The sequence below is a fragment of the Leucoraja erinacea genome, chromosome 3, assembly GCF_028641065.1.
Source record: "Leucoraja erinacea ecotype New England chromosome 3, Leri_hhj_1, whole genome shotgun sequence".
NCBI classification, from domain to species: Eukaryota; Metazoa; Chordata; class Chondrichthyes; order Rajiformes; family Rajidae; genus Leucoraja; species Leucoraja erinaceus.
Window position 1 is genome coordinate 3,211,801 of NC_073379.1, and position 16,697 is coordinate 3,228,497.

Here is a 16,697-nt window from a genome sequence, read left to right on the forward strand (position 1 = left end):
GGTGGTGCAGAAGAGATTGACGAGGATGTTTCCTAGAATGGAGTGTTTTGGTTATGGGGAGACTAGAGATGCCAAGTTTGTTTTCCCTAGTCAGTAGGAGATTAAGAGGGTACGTGATAAAGGTACATAAAATTATGAGGGATGCACAGGGTAGACTGCAGGAAACTAAGGTTGACTGTTTTTCCCTTTAACAGAAGTAGATAAAATTAGAGGATTTAGATTTAAGGTAAGGGGGAAGAGAATTTAGTTTAGTTTGGTTTATTATTGTCATGTGTACTGAGGTGCAGTGAAAAGCTTTTGTTTGAGTGCTATCTAATCAATGAAAAGACTATACATGATTACAATTAAGGCATCTACAGTGCACAGATAAAGGATAAAGCATACAATATTTAGTGCAAGATGATGTCCGATTAAAGATAGTTCAAAATGCTCCAATGAGGTAGATGGGAGGTCAGGACAGCACTCTAGCTGATGAGTGGACCATCTAGTTGTCTCATAATAGCTGGGAAGAAACTGTCCCTGAAACTGGAGGTTTTCATTTTCAAACATCTGTACCTCTTGCCTGATAGGAGAGGGGAGAAGGGGGAGTGCCTGAATGAGACTGGTCCTTGATTAAGCTGGCGATCTTGGCGACCAGCGTGAAATGTAGATGGAAATGGACGGGACATGGGTTTGCGTGATGGTCTAGACTACATCCACAACTCTCTGCAATTTCCTGCAGAGCTGTTCCCATCCCATGGATGGAGATTGAGAGTGGATCTGAGGGGAACCTTTTTCACTCAGAGAACAGTAAATACAAGTAATTCTGCTATAAAAAGGTTTCCATAAATCAAATTAGATATAACGCAAGTGATAATTATGCAGTACTATTTGTATTTTGCGGGACAAACTGTTCTAATGCGATTTCGATCACACAATTTAAGAAACTTAAAAGTTACTTTGCAACTTGATAAGCGAGAAATACCAGTTTTGGAAAAAACAGTCTAAGGGAAAACAAAAGTTTCCATGTAACCTTCCCCCTGTAATCAGGCATCATAGAAATTGACAAGCAACCACTTCTTTCGACACTGCAAGAATCAATTTAACATAAAGCCTTTGGTATTTTTAGTTTGTAGCAATACAATTGTACTATTTGCTATTAAAAAGACCATGGTTCTTAAAAATCCTGTGAGGGAAAAGAACATTGTTATTGAGGTTTAAAGGGGATCTGAAAGGTAAATCTTTCAAAGTAGTCGGTATCTGGAATGACCTGCTAGAGAAGGTGGTGGAAGTAGAAACAGTAACAACATTTAAGAAGCATCTCGACAGGTACTTGAATGAGTACAGCATAGAGGGACAGGGAATTAATGACAGCAGGTGACATTAGTATTGGCATGATAGTTGGCCTGGACACAGTTGGCCTAAAGGTCTGTTTCTATGCGATACAAGTCTATGACTGAAATTCCTGCAACACCTGAGCAAACACCATCTCTTTCATTTGGCAAATGATGAGCTTGTTTTTTTTTTGGCAGGGACGGAAGAGGGATTTAACAATTTGTGACATCAGCATGTGGGGGGGGGGGGGGGGGGGGGCAGGATCATGTAATCTCCCTTATGCACCAATGTCAACAGCACAACACAGGGTTCACTGGAGGCGGAGTTTGATCTCCATTGGGAGTTTGACAGGCTCAACATAGTTTCATCAAAGTTGTCATTACGATCTGTAAGGAAGCCAGATGGTCCCCAACTATGCATCTGACTGTAGATTCTTATCTTATGATAGATTTCCTGCATACAAAGCTGACTAAAGGATCCAATAGGAATCCACTCACCGTCTGAAGCAAGTTTTCACACAGTGTTTTTGCCGATGCCAAACCTTCTGGTTTAGGATGACTGTAGAAACAAAAAGGTTATAGCTTTCTACGTAAAGAAAGAACATAACAGACACTGAATATTCATTTTGCTTAAGCCTGGTTTGAGTCTCTAGAGTAGCAACAGTCACACGTTTTAGATTGTTTTCGCTGGAACACCTGAGATTGAGGGGAGACAAATATATTAAATCATGATGCAGCTGGAACCTTTCTCCTAGAATGGAAATATCAAACGCTAAAGATCATAGCTTTAAGGTGAGAGGGACAAAGTTTAAAGGAGATCTGCAGGGCATGTTTTTTTTTTTTTTTTACACAGAGGGTGGTCCACGTTGTCCGAGTGGTGATGGAGGCAGATACGAGAGTGGCATTTAAGAGACTTTATGAAAAGCAAATGGAGTTACAGGGAAAGGAGGGATATGTGTAGGTAGATATAAGTTTGTCTTGGCATCATTTCGCCAGATGTAGTAGGCTGAACGGCTGTTCCTGCGCTGTACATTTCCATGTTCACCTCCGTGCTGTACATTTCCATGTTCACCTCAGCTAGTACATCAAGTAATGTTAATTTATGAATTATTAATTTTAGAACAAATTCAACTTCCGAATGGCTGCTGACAAAAGCCAATTCCTTGGGATGTCACTTTACAAAGATTCTCATTCTGAAATTTTGGTAGATAAATGCGGCAACTAATCTTGCATGCATGACCCGCTACGATCTACCCCAATATGTATGCAGCAGGTGGGGAGGAGAGATCGTGTGGGGAGAAGATGGAAATATTAATCAAATTGCCAAATGCAGCACAATAATCACCCCCTCATTATACGCACACGTTGAACACTTAAACACCATATCTGATGTGATCAATTTACTACCAACTTGACAATCACCGATCAGATTCACAAATCTTAATAAAATCTCTTCATCCAAGGGAAACCTCTGATCCCTCACATTGTCGTAAATAACAAAGCTTGACCGATGTAACCATACAAAATTCCATACATAATGAAACTTAAACAAGTTCAAATCAATAGTGTTTAACGCACTTATGTATGGACACACAGGTCTGAATAAATACGAGATGGAACAGAACATTCCAATGCTGTGGGTTTGCACTGCTCGCCCACCAAAAATAATAATAATGGGACATCTGTAAAATCCCTTAACTACTACAATTTTCAGTTATTTTTCCAATTTGCACAAAATTCTCACTGACTTTATTAAATATACATTCCTTTGCAATTTTTTATTCAATTCATGGAATATATTACTGATGGCAAGGCCAGCATTTATTGCTCATCCCTAATTACATTTTATTAAGATTAGTATGTCAACCATTTGAAGCTCGATAGTCCATGTGGCGAAATCACCCCACAGTACATGTAGTCGGGAATTCCAAGGATTTTGACTCTGATGATAAAGGAAGGGCAACGTATTGCTCAGTCAAGATGCTGTGTGATTTACTAGGGAACTATCAGTTGGTGGAAATGAATCTGGAGCCTGCAGTTTGTCCTTCTGGGTAGTAATGACAAGAGGTTTGCCAAGTTGCTGCCGAACAAAACATAAGCGAGTTGCTTTTATGCATCTTGTAGCCAGTGCACGCTGTAGTTCGGGTGCACCAGTGATAGTGGAAGCAAACTTTTAGTGACAAATGGGAAGCCAAGTTGAATAACCTGCCCTGCATGGTGTCTCGACCTGAAATGTCACCCATTCCTTCTCTCCAGAGATGCTGCCTGTCCCACTGAGTTACTCCAGCATTTTGTGTCTATCTTCTGCATAGTGGCAAGCTCCACGAGTGTTACTCTAAAACAGTTCAATGTTAAAGTAGCAGTAGAACTAAGCTGCAGTACAATAATGCACTCTCCCAGAAATCTGTTAGTAGTAATTTTGCTTTTAGTTTAAGAAGTTAAACTTACGTGATATAAATATACATTGGTTCAAATGCCTCTCGTCCAGATGTTGGTTCAATGAACCCTGACCCTTTGCCCCGCAGGTGAACTTTGGCTCCTGTTTCATTCTGAATATGCTGCAGAAATGACCCCCCTGGGCCCTCCACTTTTTCTTTCGCATTGAAATTTGGAGGCACATGCTCTAAACCTACAAAGATTTTGTCCTGAACAAAATGCATCTGGAACAAAAAAAATAACAAAAAAAATGCATTTCAGTGTTGAGATTCTTGGTATACACAGTAAGGTGACCACAAATACACTAAGCTCCTCCGATTACTTTCTAAAACTGATTTCTCTGTTGTGAAGTACCAAGTAGAAGCATGAAAATAACATTCACATTTTGTGCAAAAAAGTCCACTTTTTTCCCCTCAGCAAAACTTTTGTATTGTTTGATGCGAGGCCAGAAAAAATGCAATGCAAAGCTGGCCTACAGCAAGCTACGCTAGTCGTGCATTATCCAGATTAACATAACGGAAAGGGAAGTATTTTCAATCGCTCTCGTTAGCTTTACAGTCACTTAATTTTACCAATTCAATGCTATTGGAATTAATTTGTTCTTATAAAAGATAGTGTAAGAGGTTAAAAAAAAAAAGCAATAAATTGGTACACAAGATCTTCACTAATCCATATCCCAGCATAAGAACAATGTATGATTTCTAACCTCAATACAATCTATGTATATTTGTTAATTTATTCAGTTTCCACAAAATCACAGGGAGATTAAGAAGGACAATCATGCAGGGCTGATGGGACTGCTCTGAGAACTGCCAGGCTCAATGAGCCCAATAATTCACTTTTGTTCATAATTAAATTTGTAGTTTAGTTTGGAGATAGTGTAGAAACAGGCCTTTCGGCTTACTCATTTCACACTGACCATCAATCACCCAAACAAACTACGAGTTAACATATTCAATGTCATCCCATTTTCGCATCCACTACTTAAACACTAGGGGCCTTTACAGAGGCCAACTAACCTACAAACCCACATGTCTTTGGGATGTGGCAAGAAACCAGAGTACCCGGAGGAAACCTACACGGTCACAGGGAGAACGTGCAAACTCCAGTTAGATAGGTCAGGGTCGAACTTGGGTTGCTGGCGCTGTGAGGCACCAGCTACACCACTGTATCGCAAGAAATATTTCCAAATAAATCTTTAGAAAATGCAACATTTGGTAACAAACATTTTCACATTTCACGTGTCATTTGAAGTCCCTTTTAAGGATTGGTGCTAAAGCAGTATTTCAATACCACAAGAAGGCTCTACTCTGCATCTGGGTATGCCAAGGCCAATCAAAAGCTCAATTATTTCCCATCAATTATTTCCCGCTTATTTCCGGTGGGAAATCTTGACATTTACTTTTAGCCCATTTTTCTCAAAATAAAAATGCAATTGCTGATCAAAGATGGATTTATACTTCTTCACAAAAAATAACGTGCATCAAGGATTCAAACCTTTACTAAACTTACAACAAACCACATTTACAAGGGGAGCCTTAATATTGAAGTGTATATATTTTGTACATCAATCTTGAAGTGTTTTAAAAAGCCTCTAGTTTTAAAAGCCACAGGCTGCTTTTTTAAAAAGGTCAGACCCTAATAACAAGGGGAAGTTGTAATTTACAGGACCTCAGAGTGTACATTTTGTGCAATTATGAACCTCAAAGTATTCTGGAAATTGGTTGTGGCACCTGCATATTTTTTTGTAAATTCCACTTTTAAGTAAATCTGACAGAATAGTACTGCATTATGCTGTCATACTCACAATAATATAAATTGTGAACAAATATCCACTCCAACCACAATACCCAATTTAGGTCAAACATACATACCCCTGGTTGTAACTGAGGCAAAGTGCTGAATGGAGAGTTATGTGCAGTCATTGGACTGCTTCTTGCAGTGGAGGTCACCACAGGTGGAAGTGGCTGCTTAATGGCTTCTTTTGCTAGTGCTTCACCAATAATCTCTTTGATCCTGTTCACAGCCCCTGAGATGGAGGAAAAAAAGCTGTAGTTTACACACATAATTTTTTTAAAGAATGGTACACCGAGTAACTGTTGTGAAACATTTCTATGAATGCTCACCAAAAGCTTCCCTACAAATCCAAACAGATGCTGTCAAATCTACTGTATTTACAGACAGATGATCTGCTGGACTGATTACACTATCACAGTAGTTGATCAGCAGGTTTGCATTACTGAAAAACCCGCTTTTAAGATGCAACCTAGTAACAAATTCAATGGTTTTTATTTTTAATTTAAAGATGAACATGGTGCTCATCATCTTCAAAAGCAGCAGTATCTCTACTGTACAGGAAATCCTTTGACATCTGAAAAATGAAAGATGTTACTTTTCCTAGTAGAAATTGATGTGAAAGGTCTATTATTATCGATCACCATCACAGTGGAGAGCTACTGTCTCACAGCTACAGTGACCTGGGTTCAATCTTGACCTCCGATGCTGTGGAATTTGCATGTTCTCGCTGCGACTGTGGTGTGCTCAGGTTTCGTCCCACGTTTCAAAAACATGCACATTGGTACATTAAATGGTTTCTTGGTGATAATGGGAATATGGGGCGAATAAAAAGTGGGATTAGTGCAAACGGGTACCTAATGGTGAGCAGTGATTCCCTGAGCCAAAGGTGCCGTTTCCATGCCATTTGACCCAATACCTGATCCCCCAAAGTTTATGATATGAATTCAATCTGATATTTGAAATGACAGTTCACGCCACACATTTATGTCCAACATTTCACACAATTTAAAAGCTGAGCCAGTCTTTTCAGGTTTTCCGACTGACCGTTTCAGCCAAGACGGATTTGTTCTCCTCCTGTTTACGGTTAGCTAAGTTCACTCAGGGCTGAAGGTTATTTTGTGGGGTGATATTAACCCAACAGTTATCATGAACAAGGGTAAAATATCAACCGCGGACGCTGCTCCTGTGTCCACAAACCTCGGCAAAATGAATTTTGGGTGGCACAGTGGAGCAGCAGTAGAGTTGCTGTCTTACAATGCCAGAGACTTGGGCTTGATCCTGATTACGGGTGCTGTCTGTATGGAGTTTGTACGTTCTCCCTGTGACCGCGTGGGTTTTCCCCGAGTGCTCTGGTTTCCTCCCACATTCCAAAGACTAACAGTTTTTTCGTTTAATTGGCTTTGGTAACAATTGTAAATTGTCCATAATGTGTAGGATAGTGCTAGTGTACAGCGATCGCTGGTTGGCACGGACTACTCCCACATTGTATCTCTAATATAAACAAATTAAACTCAGCCTAAATGATCTTGAGCATCCTGCGGACATTCAAAGTCAGTCCCTTGTAAAAATAATGACCATTTGGGGGTTAATGGCTCCATGGAACTATAGTCCCACAAAGAACTGAACATTCACAAGAAAGAAAAAATATATAGATCATAATAACCTAAGTTATGGTAATTAAAATCTATCCATTTATTATAAACAAAAATAAATCTGTTACCTATGCCCTGTAACTTTAATAACCAGATAGCAACCATTGTCCAAGTAACACAAAAATAATTGAATTTTAACCAGTGAAAAGTAGACACGTAGCAATTTCAACAAATCTTACTGTCCACACTCTTCTGCGTCTGTGCCTGTATGCAAAGGTAGAGGGGTCGGTCCCTAAAGAAAGATAAATTATTGACTTATAGTGCTTTAGCTTAAGTACTGCTAAAGTATTACAACAGTTATGTTCCATTTATAAAAGAAACAAATATAATTCTAGTTATCTCTTTGAATTATCTACAAATATCTCAGCTCGTCAACGAAGGATTAGCTTCAGTAAAGTTTCACGTCATCACAAAGTGTATCGTCGCTAATTCGGTACTTTAGAAGCACACTGTTGTAACGTAGGAAACACAAGAACGGCCCAGAAAAATGACCATTTACCAAATTATCTTGTTTTAGAGATGTCATTTCAATGGACAAATATTTGCCAGAGCAACATCCTGTCTGAGGTAACAATCAGTAAATTTCACAAACATGCTTCCAAATAAAATGATTTTGGAACAAATAATTTACATTTACATAGCACCTATCACAACATCAAGAATGTTCCAAAAGCCAATCTTATACTTCTGAAATTGGAATATAGGATAATGTCACAGCCAATCTACATAACACACAATAATCACCAAATTATCTGTTTTTGTGATGCTGATTGCAAGTGCAATTGCAAAGTTGAACAGGCTTTACTGCTCTCCTTTGAAATTCTATCGGATCATTAATGGCACCAACGAGGGCTGATGGGCCTTTAACATTTGACCTCTATCAGTGCAGTGGGTTGATTCACTGGAAGTTTTCCCTAGATTTCATAAGTGAGTCTTCAATAGGACGTCAACATAACTGGAGTTAAGGATGCTACTATATAAACAGTACTGACATATTTGGCGTATAACTATAAATATGGCAAATAATTATGGCAACAGTATTAAGTTTACTTCTTCATTTACAAAATATGTTTCTGGGTCATATTTGCATGCATTGCAATAAAGAGCTCAAATGATATCCATCTTTAAACTTTATATTACTGCTGATTTTTATATTTCCTTTCACATTGTGTGTCATACCAAATATGGAGGTCTTAATGCCCCTTGTAACACAGGTATGTAATTTTATAAAATAAGTAGTCAACCCATGTTATGGTTGTAAGGAAACTGAAATTCGCCCTTACAGAATTCACCGAAAACCTTGTGATATGCAATAAAATTCACTCTCAGAAAATTCATAAGGGGAAAAGGAAATAAACAAAATGTATTATTTTTCAATTCACATTTCTTGACACGTGCAAGGATGACAAACTGTTCATCACAGAAGAATCGCAAAGTGAACCATTTTCCAGAAACGCCACATACCCTTCCCCCATACCGTAACACAATTAGTTAGAGGGTATCCAAATGAGAACTAAATCGTACCAGATGTAATACACCATACATAGGGAAGATCTGAGGAGATACACAAAATAATAAGCAAACTTAAAAAAGTCTAATGCTTGTTGTGGACTTCTATAATATCATGGCTGATCTAAACTTAGCCTGAAATTCATTTTCTTACCCATTCTCCATTTCCTTTACCTCCCTTACAGAACAAAAAGTGTGACTATTCTGTCTTGAAGACATTCAATGATTCAGCCTCAACAAATCTGTGGATTAGAAAACTAACACACAAAAATTCCTAATTTCCCTTTTAAATAAATGACACCATAATCTGAAACTGTCTTTTGGTCCCATGTTTGGCCACATGTGGAAGCAGCCGTCATCATCAATCATGTCAGATCCTGTCAGTATCTTGTCGAAACAAAGAACTGCAGATGCTGGCTTGCAAAAGAGGACAAAGTGCTGGAGTAACTCTGCAGGTCAGGCAGCATCCACTGAGAACACGGATAGGCGACGATTCAGGTCAGTAGCCTGCATCAGTCTGAGGAAGAGCCCCAACCCGAAATGTCAACTACCCATGTTCTCCAGACCCGCTGAATTACTCCAGCACTTTATCTTCTCCCATCAGTGTCTTGTTTCACTTTTCCAAACTGTAGTGTGCACAGGTCCAACTTCATCAAACATTCCTCCAAAGTCAAATTCTTCATCCCAGGAACCAATCTAGTGAACCCTCCCTGAATTGTTCTCTTTAAATATGTAATTAGATAGAGTCGGAGATAGAGTCATAGATGAATACAGTGTGGAAACGGGCCCTTCGGCCCAACTTGCCCACACTGGCCAACAACGTCCCAGCTACCCAAGTTCCACTTGCCTGCGCTTGGTCCATAACCCTCCGAACCTGTTCTATCCACGAACCTGTCCAACTGTTTCTTAAACGATGGCTTAGTCCCAGCCTCAACTACCTCCTCTGGCGCTTGTTCCATACACCCACTGTGTGAGAAAGTTACCTCTCGGATTCCTATTAAATCTTATCCCTTTCATCTTAAATTTTTTCTGAACCCTTTCAACCTTGACAATATCTTCCCTATAACATGGTGTCCAGAACTGAACCCAATATTCTAAATGCGGTCTCACCAACATCTTATACAACTGACACATGACCTCCTAACTTCTATACTCTATACTCTGACTGATCACAATCACAATAATACTTTATTAGCCAAGTATGTTTTGCAACATACGAGGAATTTCATTTGGCAAGTCAGTCATATAAATAAAATGCAATGGAACACACAAAACACATCTTAACATAAACATCCATCACAGAGACTCCTCCACATTCCTCTCTGTGATGGAAGGCGAAAAAAAGTTCAATCTCTTCCCTTTCCTCTCCTGCGGTCGGGGGCCTCGAGCCCTCTATTGACGGGGCGATCTTGACCCCTGTGGCCAGCCCTCCGCATCGAAGCGATCTGCTCATGTATCGGGGGATGACAGCTCCCCCGCGCCAGACGATCGAACCTCTCATCGGGACGGATCGCACTAGTTCCCGACATCCACGGCCTCCCCCGAGACTACAAGCTCCCATTGTAAAGACCGCAGGCCTCAGTTGGAGCGATCACAGACAAGGGATCAACTCCGATGCAAGTCCACGCCCCGCAGTGGGGCCCAAGGTCAGTTCGAGGAGACGTCCTGCTCCATCAATGGTAGGCCGCAGAGCGACCGGAGAATGCAATCCGAAAATTAATCGTCTCTCTGGCAAGGCAAGAAACGGAAGAAGAAAAAAAAGTCTCCCCGACCCCTCCCCCTCCTTTGCACGAACTTTTAACACACACTAAAAATAAAATTTAAAAAAGACGAAAAAACAATTAGTCTGTTGGCGGGGCTGCCAATCGTACGGCCCCCTGATGAAGGCTAAAGTGCCTTTTTGACCACCTTATTTATTTACGACTAGACCTTCATGGAACCATACACATGTACTCCTAGATCCCTCTGCTCTACAACACTACCCAGAGGCCTATCATTTACTGTGTAGGTCCTGCCCTTGTTCGACGTCCAAAAATGCAACACCTCACACTTCTCTGTATTAAATTCCATCAACCATCCCTCCGCCCACCTGGCCAATCGATCCAGATCCTGCTGCAATCGTTCACAACCTTCTTCACTATCTGCAAAACCACTAACTTTTGTATCATCAGCAAACTTGCTAATTTTGCCGTGTATGTTCTCATCCAAATCATTGATGTAGATGACAAACAGTAACGGGCCCAGCACCAAACCCTGTGGCACACAATCACAGGCCTTGATTCTGAGAAGCTATCTTCACTCTAACGGGGACGTATAAATCCTGAGCTCTCTTCAGAACACTTTTAAAAACATCCCACTTGTTCCTTACCCCTCAAATAACCTGCTCCAGTCAACTAGAGCGAAACCTTCCCTCATACCCGGCCTTACCCCAGTTGAGCATTTTAACACGTGGACCCGCTCCATCCCGATCCATAACTATCGTAAACCTAATCGAACTGTGGTCACTTGTCTCAAAAGGTTCCTCCACACACACGTCATTAACTTGCCCTTCACAATTTCCCAAATACGTGTGGGGGCCTCCACATACTGCCTAAGAAAACTCTTCTGAACACTTTTGAGGAATTGCATCCCATCTAAACCCTTCACGCTGTGATTTTCCCAGTCTATTTTGGGAAAGTTGAAATCCCCTACTACAACAACAACCTTATTTGACCTGCAGTTGTCTGCGATCCCCCGGCACATTTGCTCTATATGTAGTACTCCAAGTGTGGTCTCACCAAAACCCAGTCAAGTTGTAACAAGCCTGGTTTCCTTTATTCATCTGCAACATAGATCAACATACAATTAGCTTTTATAATTACTTCCTGTACATGGATGCTAATTTCCACATTTTCAACAGGAGGAAACTAGATCCCTCCACACTGCAGCATTCTGTGGAATCGTTCCAGTTATGTAATATTTTGCTTTTCTCTTCTTTGTGCACCCCTAATAGACCATCAGCCAAATTTCTGCACACTTACAAATAAACTGGTGTTAATCCAGCAAACACCCCAGTGTAGCAAAGTTATTGCAGATTCAAGTGGATCTGGAAAGATTTTTCAAAAGCTATCATCATACTGGAAGCGATCAATAAATGTACCTTGTCATAAGATATTTGGGGACAGGATGGCAAATCTATTTCAGAAATGAATCGTTGTATGCAAGGATAGCACGGTAGTATTCTGGAAAGTCAAATAAGCTGAACCAATATATTTTCTCATTCAAAACTACAATGTGATATTGGACTATCTTTGCTCACTTATTAAGAGATGTCAGGACGTATTAAGAAACTTCAGGAAGCGTGGTGGAGTACATGCCTCAAACAGCATCAAGTGGAATAGGTGCCGTAGTGGAATAGGTCGAGAGCTTCAAGTTTCTTGGTGTAAATACTACCAAAAATCTGTAATGGACTAGCCAACTCGAAGTGACAACCAAGAAGGCACGCCATGATTCTACCTCCTCAGGAGACTGAGGAAATTCAACATCTTCAATAACACTCACAAATATCTACAGATGCACAATAGAGACCATAGTCGGATTGTATTCTAGCTTGGTTTGGGAAGAGCCGTGCCCAAGAATGCAAAAAATTACAGAGTTGATGATGTAGCCAAGTCCATCACACAGACCAGACACAGATCCATCTAAGGTTCACGCTGTCTCAGGCAAGCAGCCAACATAATCAAAGACCTATAAGACCCAGAAACAGGTCTTCACCCCTGTTATCACGCTTCTAAACAATCCTTCCACAAGCCAGTAAACAGTCTGATTTTCTTCTACTTCATTGCAAACATTGGACCATGTCTCTAGTATGATTGCACTATAATTCTGAGAACTATATTCCGTATCTTTCTCTTCACTCTGGCGACAGGTGGCGCAATGGGCTAAGTGTTCGGCTGGCGACCGGAAGGTAGCCGGTTCGAATCCCGCTTGGGAGAGCATACTGTCGTTGTGTCCTTGGGCAAGACACTTCACCCACCTTTGCCTGCGTTTGAATGTGTGTGAGTGATTGGTGGTGGTCGGAGGGGCCGTAGGCGCAGATTAGCAGCCACGCTTCCGTCAGTCTGTCCCAGGGCAGCTGTGGCTACAGAAGTAGCTCACCACCACCGAGTGTGACTGAGTACTGAATTAATAATACGATGTAAAGCGCCTTGAGTATCTAGAAAGGCGCTATATAAATCCCATCCATTATTGTACTCGAGTTTGGCTTGTTTCTCTGTCCAGTATTATCTCTACACTTTCTCCCCTGACACCTCCTGCAACTTCCATCCATTATATTTCATAAAAAATGAAATTAAAGAATATGTAACTTCCAACTTCTTTTAACCAAACATTTATTTTAAAAACGCACAAGCATTTTTATTTTAGAATATATTTGACAGTGAATCACTACATTAAGACATTAAGGTCTAATTAGTTTAGAATAAGGCACACTGATTATAACAAGAAACATATAATTTGTCTTGGAGTACAAGAGTCACACAGTTCTGAAATAAAATACAAAATGTAAAAAAATGCTTACCCTTGTAGTGCCATTTGTTTTTCATCTGCATTCATGAATCGTCCCCTGGTAGAAACAGCAGCACCACTAATTTTGTTTATCTGCAGAGCAAAAGGAATATAAGGAGATTCCAATGTTATCAATTCACTTTTTAAGAGTCTAAACAGGTAGTGTAGGCCAACATAGGTCATAACTGTCCTTTTCTCAAAAAGAAAAATATTGAAAAGTAAAAATTAACACTACTATTAAAAGTGAATCATTTTCAGATTCAGTGTCTGACAAGTTCTGAATCAAACTGAATACGATGGAACTATCATCAAACATTTTCACTTTTAACATGATGAGAGTGGTTGGGTGGTTGAGCCTTCGACATTGCCTTGAGGAACTCCTAGGACTTGAGTGAATAATTTCACAACAAATACAATTATCTACTGTTTTTGCAAGATATGACTTCAAGCTCCGCCTATTCATCCCATTTTTATCTGAGCTACTTGATATCTAGTGTGGTCACTCCCAAAACAATTTTATATATTTAAGATCTTTGGGCTGTGTTTAGACAAAGGCTATACCATGGATTGAACACACATCAACCCAAATACACACAGGTTTAGTTCATCAAGTTGTTATGCACACGCATCCATATTTTCTCACAGAAGAACCCCACTAAACATACATTCATAACTTTCAGCATAAACTGTTCAACGGTTAAATCATGATGCTCATTACTTACTTCATCTTGAGTGTGGCCTCTCGTAAGCAAATTTCTACATACAATAGGAACATCATTAATTTCAATTTCAGCAACCACCATATCATCTTTGTTCTTTTGATGTGATGACGACTTTGAAGACTTTGACTAGAAAGAAAAGTCATCAAAATTAGCGAATTGTGCAATTCTGAAACAAGTATTATCTATTTTAATAAATTAAATTAATTCATTTCTTCATGGTTAGTCACCAAGTTACAAAAAAACGTTAAGACATCGGGAACTTCTTCAAGGAACTCTAATAAACTGAACAAACAGGATTTCACCAAACCATGTTGGCTTTATCCTGTTACCTTCCATTTTCCCAAGTGTCCTGCTCCACCTTTATTTTCCCCATGACATGTTACGCTAACTAGCTGGAATTTTCTGCTTTGCCCTTCTTCCTTTTTCAATAAAGAGTTGCATTTTCTATTTTTCAGTCCAAAAGGAGAGGGGAGAGTATGCAGCCTTGCGGTGCTCCAATGCTGAGGGTCTGCGGGTCCGAGAAGTTCTGGCAAAGAGTCCTCAACCTGAACCATTAATGTTTTGCCCTGATCTGTTTAGTATTTCCAGCATTTGCTGTTTTTCATTTAATCTGTCAGCCTACATTAATTCTCTATTGCCTTTTGTGACATGAACCCATTACTTCCTGTGATTCAATCAAGGTTTTGCATTCTGAGCAAATTCAGACTGCAGAAATAAGCAAAAATCTAAGCTTTTTATATCCAACCCTAATTTTTGCGAGATATTCGTCAGTGGCCAATTATGCTGGTAATCGTGGCATATTGTGGCAAAGAAGGCATATGGTATGCTTGCTTTCATAGATCGGGGAAGTGAGTATGATTCATACTGCCAGATAAAGAATGTCACTGTGCACTTAATTGAAAAACCTTACTTACTCTGTTACTTGGAGTCTGCGGCAACTTCAGTTTCCCTTTTGCCATCAACATGGCATTAATCCTGGCGGCTGCTGCTGAAGCTGCATCCAATGCATCTGATGAAGACTGAGAAGAATGGCTGCCTGGGAGTCCTCCATCTTGTGACATAGTGACGGAAAAATTGTTCATCTGGGAGTCTATTGACACAGGAACCGATTCTGGGCAATCCCATTTACTACGGCGCCTAGAACAACAAAATTTCTTATTAATATTGTGAATATCACCTTTCAAGCTCATATTTCCCCACCTTTGGCAGACCATCCAATCTAAAACAATAGGACATCTGAATCCAAAAACATCTCATACATTTGTTTGTGTGTGTATTTGTTAGGAACAATGATGTACAGATGGATCTTGGGGTGTTAATTTGTGCAATGAGAAAGGATAAAACAATGGTACATGGATGCTTGGGGGGGTGGGGGGGGGGGAGATCAGATGGGACACCTGCTGCAATCAAATAGTCAACATCTATTGTCAATCTTCACCTGAATAAAGCTAACATGGTCCAGCATTGTAACATAAATTTTAAAATTCCACAAGATAATCTGGGGATTGAAGAGGGAATGAAAACGCCAAATGTTTTAAAATATTCCAACATATTAATATAAATGTGTTACAGAATGGTTTATGCATTATGAATCATCACTAAACTTATTGGATTTCATCCTGTTATATGTGTCAAGAGTCAAGAGTGTTTTATTGTCATATGTCCCAGATAGGACAATGAAATTCTTACTTGCTGCAGCACAAAAGAATATGTGAATATGTAAACATAGTACATAACGGGGGAAGAGAAAAAAAAAAAAAAACAGTTCAATAAATAACAAATATAGTGCAATAATAATATAGTCTTTTGTAGTTCAGAGCTCAGAGCTTATTCGTTGTTGTGTTTAATAGCCTGATGGCTGTAGGGAAGAAGCTGTTCCTGAACCTGGACGTGACAGTTTTCAGGCTCCTGTACCTTCTTCCTGATGGCAATGGTGAAATGAGTGTGTGGCCAGGATGGTGTGGGTCTTTGATGATTTTGGCTGACTTTTTGAGGCAGCAACTACGATAGATCCTTTCGACGGTGGGGAGGTCAATGCCGGTGATGGACTGGGCAGTCGTCGTAATTTTTTGGAGTCTTTTACGCTCCTGGACGTTCAAGTTGCTGAACCAGGCCACGATGCAACCAGTCAGAATGCTCTCTACCGTGCACCTGTAGAAGTTTAGGAGAATCCTCTTCGGCATGCCGAATCTCCGTAATCTTCTCAGGAAATAGAGTCGCTGATGTGCCTTCTTTATCATTGCATTGGTGTGCTGGGTCCAGGAAAGATCTTGGGAAATATGCACGCCCAGGAATTCAAAGTTTTTGACCCTCTCCACCATCGTGAAATTGATATGAACAGGATTGTGGGTCCTCATCCTTCCCCTACCAAAGTCCACAATCAGTTCCTTGGTCTTACTGATGTTCAGAGCCAGGTTGTTGTGCTGGCACCATTCAATCAGTCGGTCAATCTCACTTCTATACTCTGACTCATCCCCATCTGCGATTCGTCCAACAACAGTGGTGTTGGCAGCGAACTTGATGATGGAGCTCGCACTATGTCCGGCTACACAGTCATGGGTTTAGAGTGAGTAAAGCAGGGGGCTGAGCACGCAGCCTTGAGGTGCTCCCGTACTAATTGTTACTGCTTGTTCATATTCCATTGCTCATGAACAATACAGTGTAAAGTTAAGACGTATTATCAACCCACTAAAGCCCAGGTTCAGTTTAACACACTCAATTGA

The 16,697-nt window shown here is 40.2% G+C and overlaps 1 protein-coding gene across 1 annotated transcript in view; it reads right to left on the bottom strand.

Annotated features, from left to right (window-relative positions):
- Positions 1–16,697, bottom strand: part of khdc4 (KH domain containing 4, pre-mRNA splicing factor) — a 59,066-nt gene that overhangs the window by 30,991 nt on the left and 11,378 nt on the right. Inside the window, exons 2-8 of the mRNA XM_055631493.1 lie at positions 14,889–15,111; positions 13,975–14,100; positions 13,266–13,345; positions 7,378–7,430; positions 5,624–5,778; positions 3,762–3,973; positions 1,812–1,872 (exon numbers count right to left, since the gene is read on the bottom strand). Of these exons, the coding sequence (XP_055487468.1) occupies positions 1,812–1,872; positions 3,762–3,973; positions 5,624–5,778; positions 7,378–7,430; positions 13,266–13,345; positions 13,975–14,100; positions 14,889–15,111 (910 nt within the window). The remainder of the gene's footprint in view (positions 1–1,811; positions 1,873–3,761; positions 3,974–5,623; positions 5,779–7,377; positions 7,431–13,265; positions 13,346–13,974; positions 14,101–14,888; positions 15,112–16,697) is intronic.